Genomic DNA, 26,795 nt, shown 5'->3' on the forward strand with positions numbered 1-26,795 from the left:
TAAATAACATACAACCCAGGTAGATGAAGCCAACTTTCATTTAAAGGATAGCCTCTGTGCTCATTCCCAGTACCCAGGGCTTTTGTCTTCCTGTCTTCTTTGTTAAGGAAGACAGTTTTTTAAGTTACTGTATGTTACAGGAATCTTTTATTTCTACCAGCCAAGTACAAAATTAGGAGTTTGAATAAATAAAAGGAAATCTAAAGAATGCCCATTCTGAAGTTTGCCTTAGAAAATGTTTATATGTGAGTAATCGTTTTTCAATTCTGATAATGGTTTATACTTGAGCTATAGATTTAATAAAGTGTCTAGCAGAAAGTATTTTGAATGTCCTGTCCATTATTAATGTTTAATGTATCTACTCACTTGTTAAACTAGAAATTTTTTTTAAAAGATTTTATTTATTTATTTGACAGCAAGAGAGAGAACACAAGAATGGGGAGTGGGAGAGAGGGAGAAACAGGCTCCCCGCCAAGCAGGCAGCCCAATGTGGGGCTCGATCCCAGAACCCTGGGACCATGACCTGAGCCAAAGGCAGAGGCTTAACCCACTGAGCCACCCAGGAGCCCCAAAACTAGAATTTTTGAAATGAGGTTTTATAATCAAATGACAGACTACCCTTTTGTAACTGTGTATCTTTTTTTCCTTGCTCTACATTCCCAGTTTAAAAGTAGTTAATAAAATCACGTGAACTTAAATTTATTTATTTATTTTTTAAAGATTTTATTTATTTATTTGAGAAAGAGAGAAAGACAGAGACAGCAAGAGGGAGCATGAGCAGGGAGGAGAGGGAGAAGCAGAGCTCCAGGCAGGGCTTAATCCCAGGATAATGACCCGAGTCAAGGTTAATGCTTTAACCTACTGAGCCACCCAGGTGCCCCAAACTTTTAATGAAGAAGCTTAAAGACTCATTTAACATTGATCAATTTAACATGGATCTTCATCTAGGCATTAAAATCAGAATATCAAAGGTAGAAAGGAACTTAGTAATTCGGCTGTAATTATTGGCAGCTATTTTTTTTCTCTTTATTTCAAACCGAATAATAATATTTTTGTTTAACTGTATGCTTATTCTGTAATTGCCTGTTTCTACCAGTCTTTATTTCCTTTTAAATCTTGCAGAACTCCAAGTATATTACCTAGTTTACTGAGGTTAAGAATGACATTTTTACAAACTGTATTGATAGCAACAGTATACTGGTGGAGGCAGAAATAAGGAATAAATACAGTATTCTGTTGATAAATGAATCTTAATTTTAGAATTATTGTTTAAGTGGAGTCTTTTGGGTTTTCCACATATAGTATCATATCATCTGCGAAGAGTGATAGTTTGACTTCTTCTTTACCAATTTGGATGCCTTTAATTTCTTTTTGTTGTCTGATTGCTGAGGCTAGGACTTCTAGTACTATGTTGAATAGCAGTGGTGATAATGGACATCCCTGCCGTGTTCCTGACCTTAACGAAAAAGCTTTCAGTTTTTCTCCATTGAGAATGATATTTGCGGTGGGTTTTTCATAGATGGCTTTGATAATATTGAGGTATGTGCCCTCTATCCCCACACTTTGAAGAGTTTTGATCAGGAAGGGATGCTGTACTTTGTCAAATGCTTTTTCAGCATCTATTGAGAGTATCATATGGTTCTTGTTCTTTCTTTTATTAATGTGTTGTATCACATTGATTGATTTGCGGATGTTGAACCAACCCTGCAGCCCTGGAATAAATCCCACTTGATCGTGGTGAATAATCCTTTTAATGTACTGTTGAATCCTATTGGCTAGTATTTTGGTGAGAATTTTTGCGTCTGTGTTCATCAAGGATATTGGTCTGTAGTTCTCTTTTTTGGTGGGATCCTTGTCTGGTTTTGGGATCAAGGTGATGCTGGCCTCATAAAATGAGTTTGGAAGTTTTCCTTCCGTTTCTGCTAGAACTTGTACAGGAATTCAGTAAAGTGTCAGGATATAAAATCAATGCACAGAAATCAGTTGCATTTCTGTACACCAACAACAAGACTGAAGAAAGAGAAATTAAGGAGTCAATCCCATTTACAATTGTACCCAAAACTATAAGATACCTAGGAATAAACCTAACCAAAGAGACGAAGAATCTATACACAGAAAATTATAAAGTACTCATGAAAGAAATTGAGGAAGACACAAAAAAATGGAAAAATGTTCCATGCTCCTGGATTGGAAGAATAAATATTGTGAAAATGTCTATGCTACCTAAAGCAATCTACACATTTAATGCAATCCCTATCAAAATACCATCCATTTTTTTCAAAGAAATGGAACAAATAATCCTAAAATTTATATGGAACCAGAAAAGACCTCGAATAGCCAAAGGAATATTGAAGAACAAAGTCAAAGTTGGTGGCATCACAATTCCGGACTTCAAGCTCTATTACAAAGCTGTCATCATCAAGACAGCATGGTACTGGCACAAAAACAGACACATAGACCAGTGGAACAGAATAGAGAGCCCAGAAATCGACCCTCAACTCTATGGTCAACTCATCTTTGACAAAGCAGGAAAGAATGTCCAATGGAAAAAAGACAGCCTCTTCAATAAATGGTGCTGGGAAAATTGGACAGCCACATGCAGAAAAATGAAATTGGACCACTTCCTTACACCACACACGAAAATAGACTCCAAATGGATGAAGGACCTCAATGTGAGAAAGGAATCCATCAAAATCCTTGAGGAGAATGCAGGCAGCAACCTCTTCGACCTCAGCCGCAGCAACATCTTCCTAGGAACAACGGCAAAGGCAAGGGAAGCAAGGGCGAAAATGAACTATTGGGATTTCATCAAGATCAAAAGCTTTTGCACAGCAAAGGAAACAGTTAACAAAACCAAAAGACAGCTGACAGAATGGGAGAAGATATTTGCAAACGACATATCAGATAAAGGGCTAGTATCCAAAATCTATAAGGAACTTAGCAAACTCAACACCCAAAGAACAAACAATCCAATCAAGAAATGGGCAGAGGACATGAACAGACATTTCTGCAAAGAAGACATCCAGATGGCCAACAGACACATGAAAAAGTGCTCCACGTCACTCGGCATCAGGGAAATACAAATCAAAACCACAATGAGATATCACCTCACACCAGTCAGAATGGCTAAAATTAACAAGTCAGGAAATGACAGATGCTGGCGAGGATGTGGAGAAAGGGGAACCCTCCTCCACTGTTGGTGGGAATGCAAGCTGGTGCAACCACTCTGGAAAACAGCATGGAGGTTCCTCAAAATGTTGAAAATAGAACTACCCTATGACCCAGCAATTGCACTACTGGGTATTTACCCTAAAGATACAAACATAGTGATCCGAAGGGGCACGTGTACCCGAATGTTTATAGCAGCAATGTCTACAATAGCCAGACTATGGAAAGAACCTAGATGTCCATCAACAGATGAATGGATCAAGAAGATGTGGTATATATACACAATGGAATACTATGCAGCCATCAAAAGAAATGAAATCTTGCCATTTGCGACGACGTGGATGGAACTAGAGCGTATCATGCTTAGTGAAATAAGTCAATCGGAGAAAGACAACTATCATATGATCTCCCTGATATGAGGACATGGAGAAGCAACATGGGGGGGTAGGGGGATAGGAGAAGAATAAATGAAACAAGATGGGATTGGGAGGGAGACAAACCATAAATGACTCTTAATCTCACAAAACAAACTGGGGGTTGCTGGGGGGAGGTGGGAGGGGGCTATGGACATTGGGGAGGGGAGGCGAACCATAAGAGACTATGGACTCTGAAAAACAACCTGAGGGTTTTGAAGGGTCAGGGGTGGGAGGTTGGGGGAACAGGTGGTGGGTGATGGGGAGGGCACGTTTTGCATGGAGCACTGGGTGTTGTGCAAAAAGAATGAATACTGTTACGCTGAAAAAAAAATAAATAAATAGAATTATTGTTTAAAAAAATTTCCATAGATGGGAGTTATAAGCTTTCATGCATATTGTTACAGTAAAAAGTGCCCAGTTTCCCAGTGTGGCAATTTTATTTTTTAAGATTTTATTTATTTATTTGACACAGAGAGAGAGATCACAAGTAGGCAGAGAGGTAGGCAGAGGGAGAGGGGGAAGCAGGCTCCCCACTGAGCAGAGAGCCTGATGCAGGGCTCGATCCCAGGACCCTGAGATTATGACCTGAGCCAAAGGCAGAGGCTTAACCCACTGAGCCACCCAAGCACCCCCTAGTGTGGCAACTTTTTAATAAAAGAACGTATTCCCTTAAATTTGTTTTTTCTCTAGTTAAAGCAATGTAAAGTATCATGCAGGAGCTCACACAAGCCTTTCTGTAGGAAAATTGAGGTTTTTTTGCTGCTGAAGGTCTTATGTAGATAATGAGAGATTGTATTTGTACTCCTATGAAAATTGCTTTAAGGCTCTTTAAATTAACTGTTTAGTTCTGGCCAGCTAGGTGGCTCTGTCATTTAAGTATCTGCCTTCTTGCTCAGGTCATGATCCCAGGGTCCTGGGATGGAGTCCTATGTCAGGCTTCCTGCTCAGCTGGGAGCCTGCTACTCCCCCTACTTGTGCATTGCCTTGCAAATAAATGAATAAAATCTTTAAAAAAATGTTTAGCACTGTTTTTAAATCTTACAACCTCCATTTAACTTCCTATTAAAAATTCATTTTTTTTTAACTTTATTTATTCGAGAGAGGGAGAGAGCGAGCACAAGGAGGCAGAGCAGCAGGCAGAGGGAGGTGGGGACGCAGGCTGAGCAGGGAGCCTGATGAGAGGCTCGATCCCAGGACCCTGAGACCATGACCTGAGCCAAAGGCAGACAGATAACCGACTGAGCCACCCAGGCACCCCTAAAAATTCATTCTTAATGACTTCTTTAAATTGGTGTTGTTATTCCTATTCCTTTTATATATGCTGTTTAATCTCAGATAATTTATCTTATTTGAAGTCATAAGATTAAACTGTACAGTGTACAATATTTAATGTCTGCAATAATATTACTGTGTAGAAGACATAAAGCTGTGATTTCAGATTCACATTTTTTAAAGCCAGGCATGTTCTTAAAGTTTATCTGGTTTTTCACTTGATAAATGAGGAAGCTGAGGGCATAAGCATTAAGGGACTTACCCAAAGTTACACAGCTAGTTAGTGGCAGAGCCGGAACTACTGCCCAGGCATTCTGACTTCTGATCTGCTACATCCCACTGTCCTACCACAGTCCTGCCGACCCATTTAATTGTCACATGTTAGATGTAGTAGGGGTTTATAAGGGTTTAATTAAATTAAATTAATTACTTCTCTCAGAGGGAAACCTAACGTCTACTTAGTAGAACTCGACTACCGCCTAGTATTCTTTACTTTTCTTCCAGCATCAGATTCTGGATTTCTCTTCCTTCTGAAACTGGGGAATTAGTGTGACTTGACCCTAGAGATTCTGCTTCAGTTTCTAGTAGGTGCTACTAAAATCTTAACTTTTAAATATTAAATGATTTTCTGAAAACAGAGTCAACTGATATTTTTTAGCCAAATTTGACATTCCCAGAAACATAGAACTAGATAAAAATAGTCACCCCATTTCAGATATACCTATTATTTAAGAAATACAAGCTTACCCAAGGACATAAATAAGCTCAGCTATTCAATACATTCTGCTACAAGAGTTTATTATTTAACTTGTGACCAAACTTCCAGCAGTTATTTCTAGGCTAATTTCTTAAAATTTCCAAGACTGTATATCTTTCCATTCATTCTTTGCCTCCAAAAGGAATATTAAACACAGAGGAAAAACTATAATAATCCCACACAGGGTACCCTACTTTTTATTTAAGACTTTTAGACCACATTCCAGTTTTATGCTATATTCATAGAAGGGGGGCAGTGTTTGACCCAATTATATGCCTCTCTGTATGTATCCTGTTCCTACTATAGGTCCAAAAAGATGTTTAAATTTGCTGATGAAAATATGTGTTTCTGATGATGATAATATTGAAGAACTGGAGTTGAATCCTCAGATACAAAGACCTACAAAAAAGATAGGTCCAGTAGAAGAGGATAAGGTGGGATAATGAAATCACTTAAAAAAGGGAAATTAAAAGTAAAAAACAAGGTAAGAGAAGGAATTAGACCCTAGAGAGGATGAGATACCCAGGAAAGAAGCTTCTTCGGGTCATTGACTAGGGAAGGATAAGCCTCAAAAGAGTTAAGAGATTTTTGGGATAAAATCTGGGTGAGCAGCCAAATTAGAGAATATAGAATCAATCAGAAATGAGGGATTTGAATCTGGTACTCAGAACTGAAGGACCAAATAAATAACCTTAAGAGACAGTGTTCCACTGGCCAAGGAACAGAACCAGTTAGAATTGTAAAGTCAGACTTTACAAGACTATGTCCAGTGGGCTATTTTTCTGATTGTGCTATGCAAAGTGCAGTATAGTCTCACTCTCAAAGAATTTACAATCTGCTGGGGGAAAGTGGAACACTTAATTTAACAAACACTATATGGTTGATACTGATAGTGAGTACTTAATAGTTCAGAAATGGGAGATAACACAGCACATATTTTGCTTATTTTTTTTTAAAGATTTTATTTATTTATTTATTTGACAGACAGAGATCACAAGTAGGCAGAGAGGCAGGCAGAGAGAGAGGAGGAAGCAGGCTCCCCACTGAGCAGAGAGCCTGATGTGGGGCTCGATGCCAGGGTCCTGGGACCATGACCCGAGCCGAAGGCAGAGGCTTTAACCCATAGAGCCACCCAGGCGCCCCAGTTTTGCTTATTTTAATTAAGAGTTGTTATACTGTCCTTGATGCTTAGGGACAGGCTAAACTGTGAGTTCCTTGAGGCAAAGACTATGCCTTAGTCAGCCTTATATTTCTTAGAGTCTTTCAAAAATCCTAACAAAGTACTATGAACTCATGGATTCAGTCAGTTCTCTTGGTAATCAAATTGTCCTGAATTTGATCAGTGGAAAGTCTTTCAAACATCTCTCTCTCTCTCTCTCTTTCTCTTTTCTTTTCCTTTTTTTTTTTTTTTTCTGTTCTTCCTTTCTTTCCCCTCCCCTTCCCCTCCCCTCTCCTCCTTTCTACCCCTCCCCTCCTCTCTTCTTTTCTTTTCTCTTTTCTTTCTAAAACCCCATTAGTCTTTGAGCACTTCTGTGTTTTCTGGTACTAAGTGGCAAGTTTTTTTTGGGGGGGGGATTTTGTTTTGTTTTAAGATTTTATTTATTTGAGAGAGAGAGACACACACATAAAGACAGACAGAGAGCACAAGCTAGTAGGAGCAGGGAGGAGAGGGAGAAGCAGTCTCCTCACCAAGCAGGGAGCCCGATGCAGGACTCAATTCCCCAAGACCCTGGGATCATGACCTGAGCTGAAGGCAGATGCTTAACCAACTGAGCCACCCAGGCGCCCCACTAAGTAGCAAGTTTTAAAATAGTATTTTACAGTAAACGAGAATAGCTAGATTTTCAAATACATTGTGGTGAGACAGTGCCTATTAGTGCTAATCTATAAATTGCTTAATAAGTGGTTCCAACAATTAGATTGGAAATATAAGTCATAGAAAACCACTTAAGGGATGGGGCACCTGGGTGGCTTAGTGGGTTAAGCCTCTGCTTTCCATTCGGGCCCTGATCTCAGGGTCCTGGGATGGAGCCCCGTATCAGGCTCTCTGCTTGTGGGGATCCTGCTTCCCTCTCTCTCTCTCTCTCTCTCTGCCTGCTTCTCTGCCTACTTGTGATCTCTCTGTCAAATAAATAAATAAAATCTTTAAAAAAATTTTTTTAAAACCACTTAAGGGAAACTGGATGTCAAATACCACTTAGATCATGAAAAGTAAAGACAGATAATAAGCATCTTTTTTTTTTTAAGACTGATTGATTGATTTTAGGGAAACAGAGAGTGGGAAAGGGCAAGTGAGGGGAGGGACAGAGGAAGAAGAAGAGAGAAAATCCTCAAGCAGACTCCTTGCTGAGCATGGAACCCAACTCAGGGCTTGATCTCAGGACCCTGAGATCATGACCTGAGCTGAAATCAAGAGTCAGCCACTTAACCAACTGAACCACCTAAATGCACCAATAATAAGCATTTCTTAAAGGAACTAGAAGTAACTATAACACCTATAGTGACAGGTTTGATTATAGCAGTACTTAAATAGATTTCATTGACTAAGGATAGGAGAGACTTAGTCCATTAGCATTCCCATGAAAACACCATCTAATAGCATATTCTTCAGTCTTAGATATGAGAAAAATAAGATATAAATGCTCAAACTATTTCATTGGCACCTGAGTGGCTTAGTTAAGCCTCTGACTCTCGATTTCAGCTCAGGTCAAGATACCAGGGTTGTGAGATCAAGATCCCAGGGTTGTGAGATCAAGCCCCGTATTGGGCTCAAGACTGGGCATGGATCCTGCTTAAGAGTCTCTCTCTCCCCTACAATGAATTACATGGTTAACTGTTGACTTACACTACACAAAATAAACCATATAATTTTTTTAAAGAAACCATTTCATCAATATGTATGATACCAGTAAGATTTTAATATGACTACAGTACTAGAAGTACTTGTTAACATTTAAGTGAAACTAATGGGTTTTGCTTAAAGATTTCATTCAGCGTGATTTGGGCAACTAAATGAGCCAGAGTCTGAAAATCCAGTGAACTTACTCATATACTCAGGTTTAGACTTGTGTACTCATTTTTAAAATGTTTCATTTGTTTAAAAGCTGATTATCCTGGGGCTCCTGGGTGGCTCAGTTGGTTAAGCTCCCAACTCTTGATCTCAGCTCGGGTGATAATCTCAGGGTCATGAGTTCAAGCCCTGTGTTGGGCTCCACACTGGTTGGGAGCCTACTTTAAAAAAAATTTAATTAATTATCCCTCTCTCCATCTAACTCTTATTTTCTCCTTTCATTACCATGCCAGTATTTCTAAACACATTGGACACATAGGAAAAATTATAGATATATGTGCAATTTATCAAATTCTTAATAACAGTTCTGGATTTTTGTTTTTTAATTTGATGTTTAGTTTTGTTTCTGAATTTTGTGTCTTTGTTCTCCAAAAAGAACTTATTGCACATGGTTGAGACACTATCAGTTTTGGAACACTGGGCTTAGAGTCAGGAGACCTGGATTCTAGGCCTGGTTCTATCACTGGTTAACTGTGTGCCCTTAGGATGCCGGTTTACTTCATACAGTCACTCAGTCAGTGAGCATTTGGACATCATTTAGCTCCCACACATGCTTCAGGCCTTGCCTCATTTACTGCATCCTAAAGCAGTCATGCTAAGTAATCTTTAACGTGCATTCCATCCCAGTCCTGCGCTGGGTATCTAGAAGTCATAGTCCCACTTGTGAAGGAATTCAGACTGGTAGGGAGAATAGTCTGTATGGACAGCGCTGTGGTAGAACCATGAGAAATGTGTCCAAAAGTCTCTGGGTATGGGGCTACCTGAACTGTGTCGAAGGAGGAGTAGAGGATAACCAGGAAAAGGAGAGTAGAAGAGTGTTTAGGCAGAGAGGGCATCATATACAAATGTTTGGAGGCAAGTAAAGAGCTCAGGAGAGAGAGAAGAAGCAGCTTTACAAATAACAGGGAAATCAGTAGAGATGGGTGCTTCTGAAACTAGAGACTTAGCCTGATCAGTTTGTCATGTGTGGTTCTGAGAATAGCATGCAGAGATATTGATGTGATGGCTGAGGATAAAGCTTTCTTAATCAAACAAGAGGAAATCCATAAAATAGAGTCTTCTTCCCTGATTATGTTTTGAATTGTATTCTGTTTAAGACCTTGGCCCAAACAAAGCATTTGAGAGCCAGTTTGAGTCTTTTCCATTTAATTTAGATACTCTCTTCCTGTTACCCAAGCTACCCAATACTTTACACCTATTTTTTTAGTGCTATATATTCTTAAATCTAAAAGTCCAGTTTCTTCAGCTATGCCAAGATCTTGTAATGTAGCCAGTCATTTTTAAAACCTTATTTTAAATCCAGTAAATCCAGTAATTCAGTTTTAAAATGCTAGTTTTTAAAAGAAACAGTAACATAGTATTGACAGTTTTTCAAACTAGGAACATTTGTAAATGTGTTCTACGTACTGCCAATGAAAGGAGCATTGATAAAAGATGAACTAGCTCCCTCAGATTTACAGAAACTAAAAATTTTAAATTGTGGTTGGAAGTCTTTAGTGCAGTAAATCATGTGCTTTTTATGGACCCTATCTCACAGATGCAGTTGGACTTGAGATAATCAGATTTTCACTCTCCACGAACTGGACAGCTAAAATGTCATACCAATAATATGTGTCAAAGACTTCGTGCTACTTTGCTGCCTGTCTGATTTAAGTTGTTGTGGTCTGTCTGAGGAACCTGTGATATGATAAGATAGCATTCATGAGGTCATGTGGTTTACAAGTGCCCAATCTTAACTAAGCAGCCTATGAGCACCTCAGAATGAGGAAGAGAGGGATACTAACCTTTTCTGTTCGATAATTCATTTTGTGTTCAGTGACAAAAGAGTGTAGGTCTATGGCTATATATGTATATTACGTATTTTTAAAATTAGTTTCTGGAAAAAACTGAATGCTACAAATGCATTAATCTCCTTTTACTTAATACTTCTGTCTAAAGCATTAAACTTTTTACTGCAAATATTTTCTGCCTCTTAAAATGAAGCTGGAGAAGGTAGCCACCACTTCTTTTTTCTGTTGAGGAAAAAAATGGATGTTGAAGATTCCCATTGTTGATGAATTTTTTAAATCAATTAAATTTTCTACATTTCCTGAATAGGAAATTATTTATTTTCAGTGTGGCAGTATCTCCATTGGAAATATACCCACCAAATGGCTATCCGATTTATATACACATACATATTTAAAAACAGGTTTGAGAAATAATTCACATATAATACAGTTCACCCATTTTAAGTGTACAGTTCAGTGGTTTTTAGTATATTCACGGAGTTGTGCAGCCATTACCACAATTTTAGAATGTTTTTATCACTCCAAAGCTAATACCATTCCCATTAGCAGTCATTCCTCATTTCCCACAAGCTCCCTTCCCACAGCCCTAGGCAACCACTAATCTACTTTCTGCTTCTACAGATTTCCTGATTCTGGACATTTCGTGTAAATGGGATTATACAATATGTGGTCATCTGTGACTGGTTTCTTTATTAGCATGTTTTCAAGGTTCATTCATTTGTAGCATGTATCAGTACTTCATTCCTTTTTATTGCCTGATAATATTCCATCAAATGAGTATATACCACATGTATTTATCCATTTATTGGTTGCTGGACATTTGGGTTGTTTTCACCTCCTGACTCTTATAGATAATGCTGATGTGAGCATTTATGTACAAATTTCCTTGTGACCATATGTTTTCATTTGTCTTGAATGTTACTTACTAGTGGAATTGCTGGGTCATATTGTCACTGTATGTTTAATCGTTTGAAGAACTGCCATATACTGTTTTCTAAAGGAACTGTACCATTTTACATTTCTACCAGCTGTGTCTGAGGGTTCCAGTTTCTCTACATGCTTGCCAGTAGTTGATATTATCTCTCCTTTTTGTGACAGCCAACTCTAGTAACTATGAAGGTCATCTCATTTTGGTTTTGATTTGTGTTTTTCTGGAGGCTAATCATATTGGGCATCTTGTCATATGCTTATTAGCCATCTATATCTTCTTTAGAGAAATATTTACCCAGATCCTTTGCCCACTTTGTAATTGGGTTGTCTTTTTATAATTGATTTGTAGAAGTTATTTATATATTTTAGATATAAATCCCTTATCAGATAAATGATTAAAATTTGGGTAATTAGATAGACTGATAAAACCCATGACTTAGCTTTAGAGAGGAATGATTCTTCTTAACGGTTCAGTCCAGATAGAAAAGAAGTACTTCGTTTTGACAAGGATGTTTTGCTAAACATTTGAATTTTTTCAGTGCTTCAGCTGAAGGTTAAATCAAATGAAATGTACTTTGATGTAGCTATAAAAGTACAGAGTGAAACAAGTGTGAAGTGATTTATTTCCTGTAATTGGTCATAAATTTACATAGAAGCTCACATATTCCTAACCTCATCACCATTGACATTAGAGTACCTTCTAAATAATGTTAATGGTTTCAATTTTATCAAGATGTGTCAGCTGCCAGGAAGAGTACGACGCAGTTTCATTTTGTTTGCCATAGTATGCTGGATAAATCTAAGTATACACTATAGAAAGTCTTAGAGTTCTTTGTAAATGACTTAATTCTTCCCTCTCTCTACTTCTCTGGTAACAAATACACAGTATAAATTTCTTCAGTGCCAGACTTTCCTTTCCACCTATTTCACTTCTCATTGTTGGTACATATTTTTTCTTTGCTTCTAAAAGCATGCGTTTTAACTATTGCGTTTTATATATTTTTTACAATCTGTATGTTTTTAAAATTTAAAACTTTATCTGGTTTTTAAAAATAATTTACTTAGCTTAAAGCCAGAACCATTTTCAACATTGTATATTTTGTACTATTTTAAAAAAAAAACTCTTAAACTTTTCAACTTAATCTACTTTTGAATATTCTAGGTCTGAATTTTTGCTCCTGTCTATATAATACAATGATCGAAAAGTCATGACCTCCAATTGATTGCTTTTATTGGTTTCCTGTTTTGATTCACTGGAAATCTTTTGGTTTGGGTGCTTATGGCTAGTTTTAATCTTTATCATGTGTACGATTCATTTTTGAAAGAAGCTGATAATTGAGATTTAGCACATCATTTCCCTTTTACATTTACAAACATTTACATTTCACAAACTGAAAAAACTATTAAAACTATTATGTAAGGATTTCATCAAAATTACCAATTATACTTTGGAGAAAGAAAGCAAAGCCTCTAGAACATAGAAATACAAATCTTTGTGATTATTGAACTTTATGTCCATCTTCTCATGTAAAGGATAATGTTATTTAAAATTTTATATCTTATATATCACTTACAGACATGTTGCTTTAACAGTGATAGTTCAGTGTTTTACAAAGATTGATATATAAACCCAAACGTACAAATAGAAGCTTTTATAATCTGATATGACTCAGTCTTGGAAACTTACTGCATCTGTTTTGCAGTTCACTTGGTATCACATGACTCACTTAAATGGTTTAAACCCTGTCTAGTAGTGATCAAAGTTCATTTGGTTAGGGGTTTTTTTGGTGTGTGGATGACTTTTTTCCACTTTGTTGTGGACTGATTGTCTTTCAGAATATTCAGTGGCAGCGCTTCTTATTCTTTTGAATCTCAGAAAGTGGTAGTTGTCTGTACAATTCAGCCTCCAGTCACACATGGGGGGAAATTTTTTTAACTACTTGAAATAATATGCATGGAAGCCCTTTTAACTGTAAAACCTCACATAATTATAAGGGTTTATTATTAATTTTACTACCCCTACACATTAAAATTGAGAAAGGATAACTTGTTGTGTCTCTTTAAAATCAAATGCAAAAATCAACCCAAACCTTTTCTAGTTCCCAGTGTTTATAATTTACTGGAAGAAAGCAAACACATAGAGAACATGTACTCTCTCTCCACATGGACACTGGCCCAGATGATCAAATTTCTCAGCACAGATTTCTCTATTATTTATTAGGAAGTTATATTTAAAGGCTACAAATCTCTAGTGCTGTAACATTTCCCTGTTTTACAAAAAAAAGAAACTTCTGTCTTAACCTCTAGAGGTTTAGCTAATGAAGTAGACTAATGAACAATTTTTTAAATACTTGTGTATCTTTAATGATTATAAAGTCCTTTGGGCCTTCAGAACATTCATTCCTGCACATTCTTCTCCCTGCTTTCAAATTTTACTGATAATTTTTATGTGAAATAGCTGTAATAGGTTTTAATACTAGTTTTTGGTGTTTGGATTTTTACTATCATGCAGTTAGAAACTCTGCTATTTCCTGTCAAAACCTACGTTCATCAGACTATGAACATGACAGTTTCCTGTTTTCTTATTAGCTATACTGCCTCTTGTGCTATATTCTTTATAAGTTGTATAATATCTTAACACTTTCTTTTTCTAATTACTAAATACTTTCTTTGGGTCAGCATTGTTGAATACATGGAGAGAAATCTTAAAATCTAATCTCTTTGAAGCTCGTGAGAGGTTAAGATTTTGTTAGCTTTTTAAGCTATGAGTATGTCAGCATATCTTAAGTATTATTTAAACAAATTCTGTATGTTTTTATTTTTTTACTCTGTCTCTTCATGCATAACATGATGAAGCAGCCCGTATCAGGTAAGAAACAGTACATTATTGGGGTCTCATATATTAGCACTCTCCTCTGAAATGAATTATGAGTACCAGAGGGCTTTCTCAAGAATCCTGTTATCTTTTCATTGTAGTTCATCTATATTTCTTACGTGCCCACTCTTGTCCAGTCAGAGTGCTGAGTTCTAGGATACAAAAATGATTAAGAAACAGTCACCATCATGAGAGGCTAACGGAAGTGGTAGAAGATATGTAGAACAGCCATCCAGACAATGCCGATTTTAAGTATTCATTATAACTTGGAAAAAATTTATCTGTAATAATACACTCCAATATATATGTGTGTCAATCAATACAGTATTAAAGTTTATGAAAATATTTATGCCTATGGATGTATTAAATATGTTATAAAAATTATTAAGATGCTAATATTTTAAACTATTAATATCAAAATAATACCAGAAAACAAAAAAGAAATACTTTCAAATGTAAAGGAAGCAGTTATCTTTTGGGGTTTTTTTTTCCATTGGATTATTTGGGGGTTTTGTTATGGTGAGTCTAACTCCTTATCAAAATTGTCAGCTACACATGAATTTGGAAGTATTTTTGAGAGATTTTATTGATGACCTTATTTTTTTAATGTACATGTTTTTTATTATGGAAATTTTCAAATGTTCACAAATGCAGGGAGAATAAGTTTAATGAACTTTGTGTTATCTATCACTGAACTTCAAATTTTTTTTCCTTTTTTTGCTTGTTTTTAAGCTGTTTTTTTTTTTTTTTTGAACTATTTACATGGAACCATACAGAATGGACTCTTTAATATCAGGCTACTTACAGGTGCCTGGGTGGCATAGCTGGTTAAGCAACCTGCTCTTGGCTTTGACTGGGTCCTGATCTCAGGGTCTTGAGATTGAGCCCTGCACTGGGCTCAGCACAGAGTCTGTTTGAGTTTCTCTCTCCTTCTCCCTCTTTTCTCCCCCTTCCTATAAGATAAATAAATAAGGGGCGCCTGGGTGGCTCAGTGGTTTAAGCCGCTGCCTTCGGCTCAGGTCATGATCTCAGGGTCCTGGGATCGAGTCCCACGTCAGGCTCTCTGCTCTGAAGGGAGCCTGCTTCCCTCTCACTCTTTCTGCCTGCCTCTCTGCCTACTTGTGATCTCTCTCTGTCAAATAAATAAATAAAAATCTTTAAAAAAAAAAAGATAAATAAATCTTTAAAAAAAAAAAGAAGAAGAAGAAAAGAAAAGAAATAGTTTTTCTATCAAGGGTTCTAAAGCTAGAACTATACTCCTAAGGTTAGGCATGTTATCCTTCAAAAGGTATAGTTTGTCACCAGAATATGAAGCTGATCCTCAGAATAAAGTTTGAATTTGCATGTTGACATTTGATAGGAGAAGGAGAAGAGAAGGCTCTGACTGTTTTATAAACATATGTTCTCTCACTTTGATATAAACTCAGATGTTGAGATGTCTAAAACTGGTTGCTGTTCCTCAGTAATGAATCCCCTGAAACACCCCACAAGAAATAGATTTGAAACTAGATGGTGAAGGTGTCATATCTTAAAATATTTATTTACCTTATAGTTCTTCGTATTTTTATTTGCTTTTTCCCCCCGAGTTGGTTGTGTGTCCACATCAGGCCATTGTATTTTTAAAATATGACAATGGCCAGTGTGGCAGTGATAAATTAACCAGAACATCTTGAGTTCAAATTTATTTATCCTTACCAAATTTTCTTAACATGATCCTAATATAGTAAACTCCTAAATATGATCCATTTAGAGCAGTGTCTCTCAGAATGTGATCTACAGATCATCCTATTCAGAACTCCCTGGAGTCCTTGTTTAAAATAGATTCCTGAGTCCTGCCTGATGAATCCAGTTGTCTGAGAGAAGAGCCCAAGAGTCTATATATATTTAAAACAATCCCAGGAGGTTCTTGTACGTAACACAATTTATTAATTATTGGTCTAGAGAATTAGGGAGTCAAAGGGTGCTGTTAACATCGACATTCTCCACAAAGTAAGGACTCCAGAGTGACCTACTGAGTTGAATAGTCTGTGAGATCATCTCTGTGGTAGTTTGTGGGTCTTTTAACTGATATTTGGAAAATGGCAAATCTACTTAATATGTAAATTTTAAATGTTATAGAACTAGAAGGCACTCATTAGAAGGAAACATTTTATCATACAATAAGCTTGTTTTTACTATTTTATGTATTCATGTTTGAGAATAAAATAATCTGAAGTACAGAATAAGGTTATGTATTATATTTTTCTAAAACATCTAGTTCAATAGTCTAACATTATTTAAAAACTGTATTTCAAGAGAGAGAAACAAGCCAAGAAACAGACTCTTAATTATAGAGAAAAAACTGATGATTACTGGGCGGAGGCGGTGGGGTGGATGGGTGAAATAGGTGATGGGAATTAAGGAGGGCATTTGTGTCAAGCAGTGGGTAACGTATGTAAATGTTGAATCACCATATTGTACACCCGAAACTAATATAATACTATATGTTAACTATACTGGAAAAAAAGAAAAGAAAATCTCAACTATCCCAGCAGTAATCAAAGAAACAAAATCACAATGATAGTGCAAATTATGATGGAGAAAAATATGTAATGGTCATGCTGGCCAAGGCTGGATATAATAGACATGCTCAAATATTCCTTGTGGCAGAATATAATCTATTGAAAATAAATGTGATCATACTTATCAAGAGAAAAAAACCATAAAAATAAAAATCCTTTTTCATTTGCTTCCAGATAGCTAGATGATGACAACATGGGAATCCAGTAAATCATCCCATGTATTTAAAGTGTTTTTTAAGATAATTTCAGTTTTTTAAATGTACGTTGGAAATATTTTCTCAGAATTTTGAAGGCCTTGCTCTATTCTGTTTACAGTTGAGAAGTCTGATATCATTGTGATTCATTTTTTTTTTAAGATTTTTTTTTAATTTATTTGCCATAGAGCCAGAGAGAGCACAAGCAGGGGGAGCAGCAGAGAGGGAGAAGGAGACTCTGCTGAGCCAGGATCATGACCTGAGCCGAAGGCAGGCTTAACCAACTGAGCCACCCAGGTGTCCCTATCATTGTGATTCTTAATCTTTTATATAAAATATGTTTTTGTTTTGGCTGGATGCTTTATCTTTTCTTGTTCCCAGTGTCCTGAAATTTCATTATGAGGTACCATTGTGTAAGTCTACTTTTATCCATTGTGATGGATACTTGGTAGGCTTTTTCAATCTCAAAGCACATGTCTTTCAGGTCAGAAAAAATTATGTCTGAAACCTCTTGTAGAGTGTCCTGGGTTTTCTGGTTTTGTTTTTTGTTTTACATGGATGCAGTTTCTTCAGAGGAAATAAATGATTTTTAAACAGTTTTCTTTTCACCAATAGTCTGTTTCCTCCTAGTTGCCGTCCCCCCACCCCCACCCCCAGCGTCTCTTAGATGGTTTTTTCAAATACCCGACTCCCTGCTCAAACATTAGGCCTGGAGAACTTAAAAAGCTAACAGGAAGTTCTGAATGCCTGGATAGAGTTTGTTGACTATGATCAGCTGAGACCCTTCTTTGGGGGAAATCCTAAGATTCCACTAGAGAAGAGTCCCTTTGCTTAAAATTCCAATCCTTGGTGAATCTCAAAAGTACTTCCAGTCACATTCAGTGCCTTTAAAACCTATGTCTCATTTCGCCTAGAAGAATAATACCTTTTAAATCTTTTTCATGATAGGAGTGTGTTACTGGCATTTCACAAAGTTTAGTTGTTTTGTTGTTGCTCTATAAAAATGTTCTAACAGTCTTTAACCAAAACTTAGAAAAGACAAGGGGCTGCAGAAGGATATGCAAAAATACATATATGTACTTTTCAAGAAACAGTCAGTAGCTTTTGTCAGATTCCTGATCCTATGATTGATTCATAGGAGACACCAAACAAAGCTGAACAAACAGACAAAATGTTGCCTGTAGTAGTGGTCCTTACTCTGGGATGCGCATCAGAATTATTCAGGTCTTTTGAACATATGCATTCCTGGATCCTATCCTATGCCAGGAGAAAGTTTCAGGAAAAGGCATTTAAACAGACTGCTCCATGTTTCAACCATCACGTAGTGGATTGGGTCTGAACAGCTTGCTTGTACTACTGAACGGTGGTATCCATTTCTGTATACCAGACACACGGGCAGTTGTTCCCTGTTCAGAAGCACTTTTACTGTGAATAAGAGTTCCATTGCAGGTAAATCAACTCCTTTTTGACTCAGCCTCATTTGGTTTGGACAGATCTACCACAGTGATTCTCAAACTGTGAGGTATCATGATCTCCTCAGATGCTTGTAAAATTGTTTCACTCTCAGGGCACCTCGCTGGCTCAGTCAGTGGAGCCTGTCAGTCTTGATCTCAGGGTTGTGAGTTTGAGCCCCACGCTGAGTGTGGAGATTATTTAAACAATTAATAAATAAACTTCAAAAAAATGTTTCGCTCTCCAGATTTTGATTCCTTAGATCGGGGTATGGATTCTGAATTTTTAATAATCATCCTTGGTTATCCTGATAGAGATAATCAGTGGACCATATTTTGAGATATTCTAATCTAAGTGTGCTACCAACAATAATATCTGTGGAAGTCTTTTTGGGGGGTGTAGGTTGAGAAAATTGTCTGGGGTTTTTTTTGTTTGTTTAAATATAATTAGCTCCTAAAAGTCTAGTTAGTACAGCTCTCAGATCCAGACACCAAAGACTATACATTAGAAGGCCCAGATCTGGCCTTCCTCTAGCCAAACCTCTCTCCATAGGAAGAGGAGTCCCCCGAGACATCCTCACCTGAAGTTCAGCCCCTTCTAGACCACATGATGGGAACTCAGTGAGCAGATGTCCCTTTTCAGGACATATACAGGCCTCCCTCCCCTCAGAACCAGTATGCATGCTTTCAGGTCTAAGAGGTAACTAAGGGACCGCTTCAGTTTTACCAGAGAGTCTCTTAACTTCACCTTTCTCTTCTCTGAAATTCCTTTTTTTGCTATTCTTTATAAGCAGTTCTCAAATAAAAAAACTCTAGTTGCATCCCCTTTGACATTGAGGAAATGACCTCTCCACCTAGAATTAGTTTTATTTAATATTTGAGGTCTCTTAGGACATCTGATAAGAGGCTGCAGTTTTTTAACTGCAGTAAAATTTGTTAGAGCTACAGCTTTCCAGATAATTGGGAAGTTGTGGTTCCCCTGCTGTACTCCTTTGGTAACAGCCAGGGAAAAGGAAGACACATGTTCTGTGTTATTTCTTCAAAAGGGTTTGGGAAGAAAAGAAAGGAAGAGATTAACTGACTTAATCTAACACTTGGAGCGCTAAATCGTGTGTTGCAATGTGGTGATAGGATGTTGCATCAGAACGTGGCAGTTGTAGTATTGCCATGGGTATCACAGCTATGGGGAGGTCCTTGTGGTGCTCTGAGCCCTTTCCCTAAAAATTCACCCTCGAGTTTAGATCCTTTCTGCCCTGCCAAGGGAGACAGTGTTACTTAAATTACATTGCACATCACTGTAATTTTGTTCTCTCGGCCTAGGGCATAGGGATTTCTTCAGGGTGGAAGGTCAACCTGAGGCAGACATCACTGTTCAAAGTCTGAGCATCCTTCTTGTTTCCCGTTGTTCACACACCAGCAGGGAAGTGCTGACATTTCTTCACTTCTTCCTGGAAGTCTGTCAGGATAGCTGGCAGGTGTATGGCAAGGCTGTAATGTCTTTACTTTCAGAACCGTTAGTTTTGAAAGTATATGTAATATTTCCTGAATATTTCACACAGGCTTTATCTTAAGATTTGAAAGATAGTGAGTGACCAGGAGTTTGTCCCTGAGAAACAAAGTTGAAGGTTAATAGTAGTGATAAGGGTAGGAGGCATGGGATCTCTTTCAGCCAAATTCTTGCAAGGCAAGGTAGATTTTGGTAATTAGCTTTTTTCAGTTATTGTTTTGGTTGTTTTGTTTTTAGCTCTTCTGCTCTGTTGTAGGAGAAAACTCATGGTGTATGGGAGAAATTAAACAAGTGACAATATCAAAATTAGATTTCCTATTTAAGACATAAGCTCTTGAGGACGACAGGGCTGATGTCTCAATTCTATGGTAGTAGAAGTGGTTGTATCCATGGCAGTGGGTTTGGGAGTTTAAGGTAACTGGGGCAAAGAAGTGGGGGATGATAGAAAGAAGTCACCTTTAATCCTGAAAAGGCTGGTTTTGGAGAACATGGTTTAGATTTGTGACAACAATGGGTTTTTGTCTAGAAAATGAACTCTAGAATTGGTCAGACTTGCCCAGCCAATAACAGGGAGCATATGATGTCCCAATGAAGGTGTGGCCATGGGAAGCGCCTGGGATAGCCAAAACCTGGTTCTGAAAGGTGGAAAGAGAAGAGAAATAGCTGAGCAATACATGCCATTCCTCTCCCCTATTCCCTCATTAGGGAAGCTGCTCCTTTTCCCTGGGGAAGAGTAGGGGAGAGAAGGCAAAATTATATACTACTGGCATTCCTTCCTTGCAGAGAGAGATCTCATTAGTAGAAAGAAGCATTCCTGCCCTGAGTGAGTGAGTGAGTGATAGTGGTTTGGTGGCCTTTGGGATATTATAATAGGATGGAGATTCATAGCAAATTTTTATTATTTGTAACTGATTTTCATTATTATGGGGACATGCTCTTGAGACAGTATGTGTGGTAATTCAGAGTATGGTCTTAAAGTCCACATCTTCTAGAAATGCATGCTGAAATATTTACAGGTAAACTGACAGAATGTCTGGGATTTACCTCAAAGTAATCCAGAGACAGGAGAGGTATAATGTAATAAGATTGTCCATGTTGTTAATCATTGAAATTAGATGAAGGGTGCATGGTGTTCATTATATTATCTGTAATATAATGAAGGTTCAATTTGAATCTAAATTTTGCTATTACCTATGTGTCCACAGTCGTACCCCTACCTGAGTTTCCATTTTCTAATCTCTAATGAAGATGATAAAATCTATCACATAGGACTGTTGTGATAATTCAATTAAAATAACAAGTTACTGGGGTGCCTGGGTGGCTCAGTGGGTTAAGCCTCTGCCTTCAGCTCAGGTCATGATCTCAGGGTCCTGGGATTGAGCCCCACATTGGGCTCTCTGCTCGCCGGGGAGCCTGCTTCCTCCTCTCTCTCTGCCTGCCTCTCTGCCTGCCTCTCTGCCTACTTGTGTTCTCTCTCTGTGTCAAATAAATAAAATCTTTTTAAAAAAATAACAAGTTATGTGTCCATTACATAACACATAGGAGGCATATAAAAATTGGTAGTTACTATTTTATCTACAAATGGCAAAAAAAAAAAAATAATAAAAGGTAAGTTATCTTCTTTTTTAAACATGAAATGTTTGCTTTCTTGGTGTGTGTGTTTCCCCAGTTGAGTATATTAACATGGGTTTTGTTTTGACAGCTCAGGTGCCTAAAAGGCCAGAGGGTCTTCTCAGGCCAGCCTCCTTTTGATGGAATCCACATTGTCAACCATTTAATAGGAGATGATGAATCATTCCATTCCTCTGATGAAGATTTTATGGATGATTCCTTACGGGAAAGTGGCGTTGGTTTTCCTTTGCACAGAAAGTCTGGCCCGATGTCTTTGGACCCCGCTGTGGCAGATGGTAGTGAAAGCGAAACAGAAGACAGTGCGTTGGAGACCAGAGACAGCAACCGAGTGGCTCGAAAGGAGCGGCCCCCAAGAAGAGAGTCATACTCAACCACTGTCTGACCATCACTGTGACCTAGACTGTGGGGTTTTTTAAGGGATCAGTTATCATATGATTAAGGGTTTTTGGAACATACTTGTTTCATATGTACATACGTATATACATATATATGTATATATATATATATATATTTTACAGTCTTATCTGCCTTTTTATCTTTGCCAAATCTTCACCACTGACTACCATTGCCATAAAATAGACTGGTATATGGTTAATGGGAAAAATAAGGTTCTAACAGTATTATTGGATATTAATGTTTCTTATTTAGAAAATGCAATTTATATGTGGGAAGCATTTTGAAGTTCAGGACTATGGAAAATTGAATTTTCTTCAGACAAAACTGCTCTAGTGCAATATTTCATGCTCATTTAACAAATTGAATATTTATCAATTTGTTTTCAGGGCAGGTGTCTACAAACATTTGACCAGGATATACATCTAATTTATCTTGGGTTTTTGTGGTGGGGGAGTGTTTCTGGGTTTTTTGGTTTTTTTTGTTTTTCAGTTAAAATTACTGCTTTGGTAGTGGGCCGCTGAAAACTCCCATATACAAAGCTTTTTTTTATCCCCCATATAATTTTACAGACACAAATGAACAGTCATCTGTCTTGAGAGTCTTAAGTTGTGTTTTAATTTCTAATTTTGATGTCATATGATGCTTCCATGTATTGCCTACTAGTCAGAGTAGTAGGTTAACTACAAATAAATTGGGAGTTTTGTACATATTTATAAATCTACATCACCCACATTGAAAATCATTTTATATGGAGAATGTACATGTTGCAAATGACTGCCTTCAGCATTCTAACAGTACTTCTGTAAATACTAGGTTAAAAGAAAATTGAAAATAAAACCAAACACTAATATTTTAATAGCTTTAGTATTTTGCTTGGCATTCAACACTAGCAGATTCATAAGTGAACTAATGCTTGTTCAAAACACTATTGGTGACATATTTTGCTTCATGTGTATATAACAATAAATTTTTCATGATTAAAGAGGTTATAGCACATATTACTTAGTGCTAATATCTACTTAATGTAATTTAAGCAATGGACTGAGGTCCAAGATACACAAAAACTGTATCTGCGAATAATCTATGAACATTATCTTCAGCTTCTCCAGTTAATCCATAGATAAAGCCATAAGAATTCTTTACTACCAATTCTTCCTTTTTCTCATCCAGACATTTTTCCCCTGGAAACCTGAATGCCTGTCATTGATAAATTGGTGGAAACACCAGAATACACTGAGATGACGTAAAGATAACAAGAGTGTGTTGACTGGATCCTTTCCACTTCCATTTTCATCAGCAGCCTGTGAAAAAAATAGCCTTCAAGGATAAGAGAAAAGTAGAATTCAGTATATATGGAGGCACAATTTTGCACAATATGTTCCATGCAGAAAAAAAATTTACATGACAGAGTGGAGTAGAAGAAACAAAATCATTTTTTGTCTAAAGCCCGAAGTCAGGGTTTATGGTACGTGATAGATTATGCTTTTCCAGCAAGCCCTTTGTAGCTATTTGCTTGAGAAACAAGATTGACCAGATGCCTGTTGTGTCCATATCACCAGGTCAAATTGTAGTGGTTAAGTAATTTACCTGTGGTTACAAGTTCAGTTAAGTAGCAGAGCCAAAATTTTACTCAAGATCTCTCCGACACCAAGCTGAAAAGGTTCAGCTAATGAATTTCTCAATTCTCTGCTTTTCTTCAATTAATGTGATTTAAATGTGTTTCCTGAATATATATAGATCAGTATCTGTGTATAGATGTATCAGCACTCATAAACTCTACGCAGCTCTACTAGAATCGTCTACTAGAATTGTCTGGTGCTTTTAGAATTCTCTTTTGGGGTTCATTACTGCCAGCCTAGGGGCTTTTGATGCCCAGGTAAAATGAGATGAGTCATGGCCACATTGCTTTCACCCCCACAATAAGAAATCTAGTGATCTAAACCAAGGGTCAGCAACTACAGGCCATGAAGCTATTCTAGCCAGCTTCTTGTTTTTATGTGACCCACACGCTAAGAGTAGTTTTTAATATTTATAGATAGTTGTGCGGGGGGAATCAAAATAGCATTTCGTATCACATGAAAATGTGAAATTCAGTATTGATAAATAAAATGTTTTTGGAGCTTACCCATGCTTATCCATATACATATTGTCTGCGGCTGCTTTTGTGTACCATGGCAGAGTTGAGTAGTTACAACAGAGACCATAGGGCACAAACAGCCCCAAATATCTACTGTCTGGCACTTTAGAGAAGAAGTCTGCAGACCCTCTAAAATGCAGGTTTGCATCTTAAGTTTGTCTCAGTAGAAGATCAAACTATTTGCTTTTGGTGTTGAACTAATGGTTTTGAAGACTGAAATTTGCTGGTGGATCTTAAACTCATAACTATTCTAAATGGAAAATGTTCCAGCTGTTTTATATCATGAAGTCTTTGATGCCAAAGACAAATTCAGAAGGACATCTCTACCTTTGGAAATGGAGAAAGAAAGGGAAGAATTCCAGAATCCTAGCACTGCTCTATCTCAAGCAGGCATGTGCCTTTAGGGTATGCATCAATGAGCTGATGTTATAATTTGACTTAAAATAAGAACATCTTTCTAGAATCATGTTTGAATTCTAAATCTGAAAGATATTCTTAGAGAATTTCCTAAGTACTGTTTTCTGGTTAGGAATTAGGTGTGAGAATCATGGTAAGTGAACCGTAACCCATTGATGTTCTTGTAATTTGGGAAATGGGAAAACTAGAAACAACAATCGTCTCATTCAAGAGCTTTGATTCAAATACTCTTTAGAAGGGGTTAGAATCTTCCTGGTTTTTAGTATGCAACAGGATACTAAGCTCTGATTTGATATTCAAATTAAGATTTATGAGGTATTGGAAAATGTCCTCTTGATAGATTTTATTTAATCCCTGACACAATTAGGTTGTATCATTTAAATGTTATTCAGTTAAACACTTAGAGCTGGAGAATATTCAGGGAGGACTAAGTGAATAAGTAACAAACACACACACACAAAAGTACTCTCTTAGGATAGTTACTTCCTGGTGATGTTGCCATCTAGGTTGAAAAGCTAAAAGTAGAAGCTACAGGGTGATCTGAATAAAATGGAAATCGCATTGATGTAATGAAACAGAACTTTTAGATCAAGCCAATATTTCAACAGCCTTTTAAGAATCAATGGTAAAATATTTTTTTTCTCCGTGAAGAAAGTGGTTAAAGATACACATTACACAATCTCTGCCCTTTCTGTTGATAGATATTAGGTACTCGGTGTTTGATGACTAATTGAGATGTCAAGTCTCACCTAAGAAAAAAAAAACAAAAAACAAAAACTTAGCTCTGAGCGTGCAGCCTGTTACTCTCCTGATAGTGCCTTTGAAAACAAGGTCTAGGCCTTTTTAAGTATTTTGTTTCTAACATCATAAGAAATAAATTGGTTCCATATTCTCCTTTATCTTTTACATAATACACTATCATTTTCAGATTTAAAGTAAAATAAATATATGAATTGCGTTTCAGTAAAGCCCTTTCATGGCCAGCTTATTTATCATGTAGTACAAGATGTCAACAGCTAATGTTTTATGAAATCAGTGATTTACTTTATTAAAACAGTGTGCTTTAGCCTGAAGGTTATTGCTGCTCCATCATTAATAAAACAGTTTTTTAAACTAATTAATTTTACTTTAATTCATTCTCCTGAAATTAAAATTACTGGGTAAAAGTGGAGTGGATGCTATTTATAATCCAACTTTTTACAGCACATCCATTGATCTGCCTATCCTGTCTTTTCACTCCCAAGAAAAGATGATAGAATACTAAATTAGGTATACTATAGAGATGCAAGATTATAATGTTATGCATTTTACTGTTGGCGTTTCTTTTTGTAACATTGTATGATAACCTGAAATGTTTACTTGTGCCTTTGCTTTAAACAATTATTAAAGTTTTTCATTTTATAAGAATTTCTGTTTCCTTAAACTATTCAACTTAAAAGGGGAGAGGCATCAAAACACTATTAACAATGCTTGGCCTAACACCACATGTTTATTAGTGAGGTTTGTGCTCCGTGGGTACAAGGGCGCATATCCACCTGGTCCACCCATGTATAATTAGTGTCAGACAGAGAGCCTGGTACATGACATTTTTCAGGTTAACGAAAGGCAAGACATCTAGATTTGCTATTTCCTCCAGGAACATGCTAACTTTTTGCAAATATTAATAGTGATAGTTTTATCTCAAATTGTAGTTTAGGTCATTGAAATGATTAGCAATGAAGCCAATAAGTATATTCAGATATATAATTTGAATATGCTGTTGTGAAAAGGAAGTTATGTTTTTTGCATCTTTATCACAATGTTAACATTGCTTACTTCAGAAGCAGTAGTTCACTACATATTCTGCTTTGGTCCTAAAGGACTGAAGACACTTTATAAAGGTACCTGAAATATGAATAGATAGTTGTAACCCAGGGTCTGTCCACCTTGGCACTATTGGCATTTGAGACCAAGTTGTGGCAGGAGGCTGTCCCACACATTGTAGGGCTGTGCAGCAACACATGTGGCTTCTACCCACCAGATGCCAGTACCAGCTCTCCTTCAGTTGGGACAACGCAGAAGATCTCCAGTTGTTGCCAATGTCCCTAGTAAGGAAGATTGAGAATGGAAATTACCCCTCGTTGAGAATCTGTGGTATAAATTTAGAAGTGGGTCAAGAGACAATGAGCCCCCTCGGGCCAAAGCTAAAAATATATGCATCTATTGAAGACAGATCGCAAATT

General features: G+C 37.0%; 1 protein-coding gene across 5 annotated transcripts in view; it reads left to right on the forward strand.

The window, feature by feature from the left end:
• EVI5 (ecotropic viral integration site 5) overlaps window positions 1–25,123 on the forward strand; it is a 200,666-nt gene extending 175,543 nt beyond the window's left edge. For 3 of the 5 annotated variants that reach the window (XM_046014846.1, XM_046014855.1, XM_046014864.1), the window contains one exon: window positions 21,694–25,123. In XM_046014846.1, coding sequence (XP_045870802.1) covers window positions 21,694–22,005 — 312 coding nt within the window. In that variant the 3' untranslated portion in view covers window positions 22,006–25,123. Of the gene's footprint in view, window positions 1–14,259; window positions 14,273–21,693 lie in introns of all 5 variants that reach the window. The other 2 variants (XM_046014873.1, XM_046014881.1) reach the window with 2 other exon arrangements.
• The last annotated feature ends 1,672 nt before the right edge of the window (window positions 25,124–26,795 follow it).

Source organism: Meles meles, chromosome 1, assembly GCF_922984935.1.
Source record: "Meles meles chromosome 1, mMelMel3.1 paternal haplotype, whole genome shotgun sequence".
Lineage (NCBI taxonomy): Eukaryota > Metazoa > Chordata > Mammalia > Carnivora > Mustelidae > Meles > Meles meles.